Source organism: Zophobas morio, unplaced genomic scaffold (genome assembly GCF_036711695.1).
Source record: "Zophobas morio isolate AGI-343-1 ecotype UQ-CSIRO unplaced genomic scaffold, CSIRO_AGI_Zmor_V1 ptg001164l, whole genome shotgun sequence".
Lineage (NCBI taxonomy): Eukaryota > Metazoa > Arthropoda > Insecta > Coleoptera > Tenebrionidae > Zophobas > Zophobas morio.
This window is the reverse complement of record NW_026973264.1, coordinates 26342-37066: the sequence shown is the minus strand read 5'-3', so window position 1 is coordinate 37066 and position 10725 is coordinate 26342. Positions and strand designations below refer to the sequence as shown.

Here is a 10725-nt window from a genome sequence, read left to right as displayed (position 1 = left end):
AAGTAGTGAAGCGTTAAGGCTGCGAGGAGAAAACTTAAAACCGAGAAAACCTGTTTGTACTTTTATTAACTCTAATCTGCTCCTCTATTCAGTGGCTTGATAGACACGTGATGCCTGTCAACGACGAACTCCAGGAGCTTAACGCAGGCGTAAACACACTTCAGATTGGTTGCGTTGCTGCTGGTTAGTTCGGCCAGCTCGAGGACAGCCCCCAAAACGCATTCGATTTCCGTCCTTCTTCCCTTTTCGATATCTTGACACATCGAGGTCTTGTGCCCTTTGATGCGTGCGGCTCCTTCTATTCGTTTCTGTTAACATAAAAGCGGTGTCGTTTATGGGTGTATCGGTTCCAAATAGACAACAATACTTCCAAGGGAAGGCGAATGGTTGCCCCTAAAGCCTTGGCAATAGATTCGGCCTCTTTCATCATCGAGTGCACCAGTTCTTTGGTAGGCGGGAAAGTGCAGAGCTCCTCTAAAGTGGCGTGAGTCAATGCAGAGATGGGATTGAACGCCAATGTGCCTGTTAACTTCAACCAAATTTCAGAACGGATGTCTTCTTGTTTTTTATTATTAAGAGAGTTAGACTAGACGGCTATTACTAGTAAGTAGTAATAACCAACTTAACACGGGAGATTTTAGTCCAGCGGCCTTTAAAATTTGTGAGACTTGCTGGACTCGATCGCTTTTGTTTCCCATCAACTCGCCCAACGGCATTCTACCCCCTACAAGCGAGCAACATAAGGCTACAAGAAATGGCCTTCTCTAATAAGGAGTTAAATGAAAAGCATTTGAAACAGAAAAAGAAACAAAAAATGAGGTATAACCTGTTGCCCCTTTATTAATATTAATCTTTCTTCATATACTTTACAAATATAAACAAAAAGTAGCAGTGCAAAAGTTCAGGTTTATCAATCACTAAGTCAACGTTATGCTCTTGTGTTAAAATTATTTCGTAGTTATATATTACTTTTAACTGTTTAAATTCCGCACTAGCATAAATCTCTCAGTATGTTGCTTTAATTTTTACTTTAAGATGTATTGCTGGACTTATAGTATACCCTCTATGTGGCGTACAACACCGGTTTTCTCGAGACTGCAGGCAAAATAGACTAGAGAGCCGATAATGCGTTCTTTACTAATCGCCGTGCTTAAAAGGCCCTTAGGATCGACGCTTCTTTTTATTAAGTAAAGATAAAATGGTACAATGCTATAGTGAATATATAAAAATACTTTATAATTATGTTAGAATAGGACTGAGGTCCGTTGTAGTTTAGAAAGTACCACCACGGAAATCCGTTTTGCAAGGGGACAACCTCGAATATATGAAGGATTTAAATGATAAAGTTTGCGCTTTTTATAAGTTTTTAATACCACAGTCGTATCGTTTAAAATAGGAGTTAAGGTCTCCGCAATTTCTAAAAGTTGGGGAGACTTGACAGCCAAGAAAACTAAATCTTGAGTTTCCAGGATCTGAAGCCTTATTATGACGAATCTTAACACAATTGAGCGAATAAGCCCAAAGCAACCTTCGAAGTAGACTCATACACTCCAAAGTTTTTAGTTGAAATTTTTTGATTCCCGGATAACACTATTAGCCCTTCCTCCCTTAAAGTTTTTGCATATTTAGGGCGAACCACAAGTGAGATTATTAAGTCTTGAGGTGATGTGGCAATTTTTGCAGCTAGAAAACCTCCTACGGCTCCCACCCCTATTATACACACCCTTTTTATTTTACTCTGCATTACGAAAGGCGAAGCTGGATTGTAATCCATAGTAATGCCCCCTAATTTCGACTAAAGTTATCTAGATCATATCTAACCAATCAATTTCTTACTCTTCCGGTTACAGTATTTTAGCCTTCTATTGGTGAAAGAAGCTAAAAATAACAAAACGTAGATGAACCTAGTTCGATTCTGCCTGCGGCTCAGTTATTTTTGTTTTCTATACTTCCTAACACACCTGTTACACCTTTAACACGTGTGCTTAAGTAATTGTTTTTCAGTACCTCAAGTTGGGTTTAACGAGATCTTTAGAAGTTACTCATAACGTTTTATTTGGTATGTTAAAAAAAAAGTTGTCCGCTTCGGGTACGCATAGGATACAACGCCACAATAAGCGTCATGTTTCGTTTTAGTTTTGTCAAGCCACAGACCAAAAAAGCGGAGTTTTACGCTAGTGATGGATGAAAGGCTGAACTTTCTTACCTCTGAATTAATATACGTTCCTTATTAAATATTACGCCAATATACAAAAGTTAGAAATATGATTCACTCATTGTATATGACGGTTTTTAAATTTATAATTTGATAAACCCCTTGTTTTTGAAATATAGAAAATCTATTAGTTATGAGATTGATACGCAAAAAAATGTACTCAGATTATTAGTTTAAGTTACTTAGATAAGCTTTAATAACTTCGCTTAATTAAAATAAAAGCAACCAAAACTTAAAAACAGCTGTAGTTTAAAAAAACATAACAGTTCATCTTGTGAGATAATTGTTATTTTTAAATATAACTTTCTGTGATGATTAAAAGCATAAATAAAAAACATTAAAGACTAAGGATGGATATGATAAATAAACCGACCATGAGCTTGGGATCAGAAAAAAAGTTAAGGATCCACTAAGTATTAATTGTGTACAGCTAAGAACAAAAATTAGAGTTAGAAGACGTGTTAAGGAAACAGTTCTCACAAAGTGGCAAAACTAGAGGCAGAACAGAACTAAAAAGTCAAAAACATAAGGCTGGCAATTTTTGAGAAAAGATCACTGTTTGAACCCTTTTTTTTTCTTATTAAGTACTGACATGGTCCATCCTTAAAAAGACCTCCTTTCCAAAAAATGGTTGGGCGTAATGCCCACCAGTGTAGTTTATTCAAGAAGCATGATGATTGTCCCGTACCCAATCTAAACAAAAAAAAAATTGTAACTTTTTATTAGGAATGTTTGCGAATAATTTCTTTTGTTCGAGATCTAAAGTTTAATTTTTTGTTTATCCTTATGAAGTCTGTGCTCGCCCTTTTCTTTGCTTCATTCTTTTTACCCTTGCCTAAAGGGTAAGAGAATAAACTCCTGATATAGGGTAAGTTAACCTTTCACAGTCATCTAGTATAGAGCCACGTAATGGTGGCATTTTTTTAATTTAATACTTAATAAAATTATCATTTATTATTATTATTATAATTATTATTACTAAATAATTAATATTATTTTTATTAAAAGCATTATCAACATTATTTTTATCATTATAAATGTTGTTATTAATATTATTGGTAGTATTAGAAGAGAAAGTATTATTAGAAGTATCCAGTTTGTCAGCTAATTGGATCGGGACAACAGGTGCTCAGGGTCTCCAATATTTGGTATACCACAGAGAATCGTAGGTTATTATCGTAGATAATTATTAGAGTGAGTGCGGCCTGCTCAAAGCATTTTTCTGCGTTATTTTAAACCCTTGTGACAAATTCGATCTTACAGTTTCGGTGCAGATGCATGCTTCTTATAAACCATGGTGCGTTGGTGCAGAGTCGAAATGAATTATTTTGAAGGATTGGTAGACAATTTGAGTGTCTCATAAAACATGCTCCAAGCGGATAAAGCATATGTGAGCATAGGTTTAACTTTTATATAAACTAGTTTATTACTAAGATATTTAACTTGCTCCTTTTGCATAGTACAAGGGTAGCAAACATTCTTAATAGTTCTAAATTTGTTGATTAAGTAGTCTAAGTGAGCCTCCCACTTGAACTTGTGGCCAAGAACTCTTCCAAACTACTTAGCCTGCTAGCACCAGAGGAGATCTTCATAAATAATTATAAGTTGCTCACCTGGCGATGTTTCCTTCTACGCGAGATCAGTAAGGCCTTGCATTTGGTCGGATAAGTTTAAGATGGTTAGATGCGAATTAGCTTTTAAGGAGGTCTAAGGATGATGGCAAATTTTAAAGTTAATGGACTTATTTAGAACTTGTATAGAATGCAGTGTCATGAGCATACTGCGCAAACAGTGTTGTCCTTAAGGATATTAGAAGTGAAGAGGGAACCAATAGAGGGAGCAAATGGGAGCCCGGGGAAACAGCTGCAGAAAAGGAGCACGAATCGGAGGTTAGGGATTCTACCTTGACCCTAAAGTTTCTATCTTTTAAAAAGGCCTTAAAAATTGTATCATGTGCGCAAGAATATTATAGTTTGCAAATTTCAAAATTAATTCAAAGTGCCGTATGTTATTAAAAGTTCCCTCACATCTAAGCGTATAATAATTGTAGCTTTTTTTTTTTATAGTTTAATGCTTTGGTAACGTGCTCAGAAAACCTCAGAACCTATTGAGTGGTGGAAGGACCCTTCGAAAGCCGAACTGTACATTAGGAATTATGGATACCTTTTTCACCTACTTCTGCAACCTTTTTGAAATAAGAGCTTCTGCCTTCAGAGGGAAGATAGCTAGCATGCTAATAAGGCGAATACCTTTAACTGAGTGAGGGTGGCCATCTTTGGGATCATAATGACACGGTAAAGTTTCCAGCGTCCTGGAAACAATTTTAAATGAAATATCTTATTTATTAATTTAACAAATGTAGGTGAGTTCAGTTAATGCCCCAGCGTTAGTTTAGTTATACCATCTAGACCGCTCGCTTTTTAAATAGAAAGTGTACTTTTCTCTCCAGTAATTTCTTCCAGCGTAGTATGCGCTAGCGAATCATCGAGCGTCCATTCTTCACCAGTGTAGGGAAGGGTAAAAAGGAAAATTTAAGGCAATTAACCTTTGAGAAGAGGAATCGGTAGGCGTCACAAAATTTGCAAACTTAGCCAAGTCAAACGGGGAATAAACGGTGTATCTTTCGCATTGGGTCATACATGAGTTTGGGGAGAGTTTATATTTGTCCTTCAACCTTTTTGCTAATTTTCATAAAGAATTTTTAGAGGCTTTGAATATTTAAGCTTGTCTGCATAAGTTTTGTTAAAAAAAATTAGCAGGTAACTTTTAACTTGATAATTCTCTTGGTTTAAAAGATTTTGGTCGTTAAGGAATTTAGTAGGTGCGTACCTTTTTTTTCATACGCCTCCTTTTAGTAATTGTGCATTCCAAATTTTCCGGTAGTATAAGAGGTGAAACAAGTAAGCCTTTGTACTCTGTCGCTCGATTGCGTGACTTAAGAATTAGGACTCTAGTGCGTTACTGCATCATTAAGGCTATCTATCGACCAATAAGTCATGAAAAAAGAAAGATCGTCCTCCACATATTTTAAAAATTAAACTAATTCGGTTTTCCTTCTCTATCCTAAATGAATTGTAGGGAGTATCATCAAGCGTAATTAGAACAAATCTGTGATCAAAAAGAGAGCTCCAACCACGTTTGTTATAAAAGTGAAGCTCTAATGTTCTTCATTAGGGCAGTATCCAGCACATTGGTTGTGTATTTTGTGACATAATGAGTTGGTCACTAGACCTATCACAAGGATTCCTTTTTCTTCTGCAAGTTTTCCTAGGTGCAAGTACTATTCTAAAGTAAATGTTTGCAATCGAGGTCTCCGCTCCCAATTTACAACTTTTAGTTCGATATCCTCAGAAGTTAATAAGTTAAGTATTCATATTCATCTCTGTGCGAGCAGCGGTGAATCTGCGAAAGTCATTTGTGGATGAGTTTACAATACGCATGTCATGTCTGCCATCTTCAGCACCTGAGAATTTGATGTTTTCTCTTTGATTAATTAAACCATTTTCCTTTATTTCGGGTTGTGATAGGGGGAATCATTTCTTTATTAGTATTATTATTTTATTATTGCTGTTAAAATTATAATTATATCAACATATAATTTTTTTTGACATTGGAAAAATACTTGGTAAAAAAAAAGTTTGAGCGTCCAACATCGCTATACTTTCTGCATTTCTATTTCTTCATAACTAGGTAGGTGAGAGTTATTCACAAACTTCCACATAACCCGAGATTAACACGTAACTTAAGGTAAATATATATCCTTTCCTTTAGCTGAATAACCACAGCTCTACCATAAACAAGGCTTGAATTTGGTTATACCTTTTCTAGGTCCAGCAGCGCAACCAGAGAAAAATTAATTGTCATAAGAGCTAAGGTTTTTGTGCTTATAAAAAAGTTTTTAGTCGGTGTTAGTAGAGCTTAAGCAAACCCTAACCCAAATTTTTATAGCTAAACCGAAACTAATATTACGTGTTAGATTCTCACCACAATGAAAAGTGGAGCCTGTCTTGAAAAAATATTACTATCACCCCGAAAATTAAGTAACAGTACTTTTCAGGGAAGATGTCTAAATGTGGTAGATGTTTTGTAACATGCGTTATAAATGAAAGGTATAGTAGCTTTATACTAAGGCCCCTTGCTTGAGCTCGTGGTGTCTCGGTGCTCATTTGTGTATATATCTGGCGAGCAACGAGATTACCACTGATAAATAGTTTTGATCAAACTTTGCTACCTTTTATTAGCGCTTATATTACTCAAGAAAACTTTTCCTTAATATTTGCGCTACTTTTTCTTTATAAATAAACAAATTAAAGTGCCCATGATGAACTTACCTAAAAGTCACCGTTAGGGGATGTACAAGTCCGAGGCTTCTGACATTCGGCATAGCATCACAAACAAGTGAGAATAAGTTAGTAAGGGAGCAAAGTAAATAGTGTGATGTGAGGTCTATTCTTAAAGTCTTGGTGATGACCTTCAGAACCAGGGAACAATAAAATATATGAGTGCTATCATCGACCAATATTTTATAATAAGAAACGAGCAACTTGATTACAGGTACTTTAAACACGTTATGCAAGAGACTCAAAATTCTTTTAACAAAATTAATAACCAATACACGAATTTAATTTTTTAAGAAATGTTCAGTTTTGCAGGTGTGATTATAGTGAAACAATAAAAAATGACATTTCACCATGTCCCTATTTTTGTTGAAAGTTTTCTCTACATATTATAATGCCACGGTAATAAATATTCTTATATATAATTCTGTAGCATCACTCACTTACGACTTTAAATTTTGAGTGATTGAGTGCTTTCTATAATATATATTTGAAAATTATAAAAAATTTTTTAAGTGGCGATGACACGTAGTTTTGTAGCCATATTAGTGTATATTAGTTTTTTCACTGAAGAGAGCAAAGTAGGGACCAAAATTGTCAAAAAGAAAGTTGGTCTCTTAGTTTGGTTATAGTTATAACTTCCGCTTTGAAAAATAGGATTTAGGATTGTATAAACAAACTTATATTGACCTCGTACTTATTTTGTTAACATTAACGATTCAAATAATTTTGTAGACCTCTTCTATCGCGACAAATTTGTGATATGGCCTAAATTTTCGTGCCGTCAAGTGCAGTTCTTTTTTCAATAAATAATTTAATCTTTTCTTCCTTCGGCCAACTTAGTGAAGCAAAGCTAAAGGCAATTTAACAATTGTATACAAGTTTTTATACCTATTGTACGGGGACCAATATAATTCACGGCAGCAGTTAATAAACTATTATAATATATGAAAATCTTTTTTGTTCTACTATGAAACAAGGTATTAAGTATAAAGGAGGAATATGCGGTGTAAATGTCCTAAAACTTTTATTATTATTATAAAATACCACATAACTTATTTATAAGGAAAACTTACAAAAAATCTTTCTTTGCTTTAATGGTTCCAAAATATAAGCTACCACAATCTTAAAAATGACTAGTGATTCTAGTCTCATAAATTTTAACATCCTTTTTGTAGATATTTAATTATTTATTTATGTTAGGTTTCCCATCATTCCAAAAAGTGGACGCCCACCTTCATGGGAAAGGAAATCATCCTAACAATATATATATGAACTTTTTTTCGCCAGTGTACTTCCTCTGTAGATATTCATCAAATATCTGACTTAAATAAGACAACAACCTTCCCATTTACCCTTGCTCCGCCCACTTCCTTTTAAAAACTACGTAACCAAATAAATTTATGTATATATCTATACTCAACCCTTTCTTTATAAGGCGCTCTTGGAAAGAAACGCAGTAGCGCCGTCTGCATGATGCACTGTAATCGAGAGTTTTGGCTATTTGTTACTCAGTGGATGTGTAAGTTAAAAAAATACGAAAGAGGTGGTAAATTAAAAAAATATTCCACTTAAAAACCTAATTCTATCTGTTGAGGACATATCTTATTTAAAAGCTAAGATTTCGAAGGTTTTTGATACCTTCCAACACTGGGAAAAACATGCATGGACAAGTGTAAAATAAGGCGTGGATGCTGTTTAAATAATTATAACCGGGTCTTTCACCCTCTACCATTGCTTTTAAAGTTAAAGACCTCACAGTGATCCAGCCTTTTATTTTTCAAATTCTTTATAGTGCTAAGTTTTCTACTACAATAAAGGTCATAATAGCCTATGAGTATGAGAATCTAAACGGTAATATAATTTGTTTAATTTTAACCTGTTAAATAATACAACTCTGTAACAACTTAAAAAAAAGTAAAATTGCTTGCTGGCAAATCAAGAAGCTGAAAACAGAAAAGAAAAAATACATGAATAGAGTTTAAAAGGTAGGGGATAAAATGGGTATAGACGAAAGTTAGATTTAATAAAAAAAATTAAAAGAAAACAAACTCTTTTACACTTATTTAACACATAGCCCAGGACCCGAGGAGTTCTGAATTACACAAGTATCTTTTAAAGTTAAATGTTGATTGTTAGTTCAGTTTATAAGGGATACTATAAATATAACACAACGCTAATAGCTTAGTCGGTATGCCTTTTCAATATTTTTTTTTAAACTCGTTTTATTATCAACTACTATTTAGTCATCAGAAATAAGCGTAGTTCGCTTGATGCTCGGTTTTAATTAAATATTCTCTTCGTCTAGCTCGACACTATTGTCTTAAAATTCTTCAAATTACGGATGCCATAATTTTAACTAAGAAAACCTAGGGCAGGCTAATAACTAAAAAACTGATAAGGTCATAATAAAAATTAGTGTTTTTAGGACGATACACTTTTTTCCGAAACTTTAATATATAAATTAAAATAATTTATTAAAAAAGTTATTAAAATGAGAGAAAACTTAAAATTTAATAGTCAAAGCGGGTTAGCTTGTTTTCGGTTAATAGCGTTAATTACTTAAAGACCAAAGGTTTTGACAGAAAAAACTAGTTTATTAGCAAATACTGGTCAAGAGATTGTGCTGTCTTAGCTTTCCGAGAAAAGTTAAAGTGGGGCTCTAGTCTAATGAAATAATTAAATCCGATGCGTCCTGAATATGGCCGCCTTGCTTGAGAATAAGATAGTTATCAGGACACACCTTTGGACCATTTTATTTACGCTAGTCCGCGCGGTTCGAAGGGATTGCTCTTAAAATTAGCATAACATGTAGCTGACTTTGTATCTTTGAAAGATCCGATCCCTTTGATCGTAAGAAATTAGCACTTACACTGGTTAGACTAAGTTCTGGTCATACGTACTACTGGGGATTCTATGTGTGTGCTCTTTTAGCCTTAAGCTCGTCTACTCATACTTGCGCTGCCCGCGCTTTGGTGGAGGTGCCGTCTTAATTTCTTCTTTCGCGAAGGACTTGGAGTAGACGAAGTGGCGATGAAATAGCATAAATTCTCGCGCCCTCATAATTAGTTTTGGACGAAAGCCTAAGGATGTACTCTTGTATCCTATAGAGCTAAGAAGTTTATTATTATGAGTGTCATGTAATAGCACTATTGGCATGGGCATTCATTCTAGATGCTAATTAACTAGTTAAATACTGGTTGTATTATATATTCAAATACGCTAAACTATGCTAAATATTATGTTTAACAGTGTTCCATTCTTTTTAACTCAGTAACCGGTCAAATAAATAGTGCTTACTTAAAATATGGTACCACTCTACTATAATATTATAAAAAGATACTTATACAATAGTGCTATTATCTATTAATTACTACATATATGCGGTAACTGCAAAAAGAGGTATAATTGTAATCACTTGACATATATTATAGCTTGCGCTAAACGAAAAAGCGATTATGAAAATTATTATACTATGACAAAAAAAATATCAAACTGGGATGTACCACTTTGACCGAATATTAAACTCCATAGATAAAGTCCCAACCAAGAATATTTGTTGATTTGATTTATTTTGTCTTTGATCATAAAATTGATAATGCATATGGTAATGCACATTGTAATAAGTTTACTACCTGGTACCTCAACATCTAAGTTTTTAAAAAACTGTTGAATTGTACAAAAGCTAACTTCAATAGTTCCCTGTAAAGTGATTGTTAAAGCTTTTGATAGGCATAAAAATTTAATTTAAAATTGCCATCAGGAAATTAACTTTACGACCTGAAAAAAGTTCAATATAAAAAAGCGATTGCTGAAAATTTATTTAATTAATTGTTAAGACATTTATTCTAAGACTTTTTATAAAGCTAGATAAAATGTTTTTAAAATTTTTTTTTAATATTATCTCTTTCTGAAGCTCAAAACAGTAATAATCTAGTTTGCTTCTTATAAGAAAAAAAGATCACTTGGCTACAAAAACTTTTAACATTTAACTATATTTAAATTAAAATTAAAATTATTAATATAATCTCTTTAATGATATAGTAGAAATTGAGACATTATTTTTAACTATTTCCTTAGTAATTGGGAAGTAGATGAAGAATTAAAAATGTGTTGATACGGACAATTAAGAAATATTTTGTGACTTATAGTTGAAATGAGGCTACTAACGTT

The 10725-nt window shown here is 33.6% G+C and overlaps 1 protein-coding gene across 1 annotated transcript; it reads right to left on the bottom strand.

Moving 5' to 3' along the window:
• Nucleotides 1-71: 71 nt before the first annotated feature.
• On the bottom strand, nt 72-1692 carry LOC135122381 (2-dehydropantoate 2-reductase-like). Its single transcript, XM_064046559.1, has 7 exons — nt 1529-1692; nt 1374-1472; nt 1233-1315; nt 1061-1176; nt 623-724; nt 368-558; nt 72-308 (listed from the first exon to the last, which is right to left on the bottom strand). Exons 5-7 carry the CDS (start codon nt 714-716, stop codon nt 72-74), a joined length of 522 nt encoding a protein of 173 aa, XP_063902629.1. The 5' UTR covers nt 717-724; nt 1061-1176; nt 1233-1315; nt 1374-1472; nt 1529-1692.
• Between the last annotated feature and the right edge of the window lie 9033 nt (nt 1693-10725).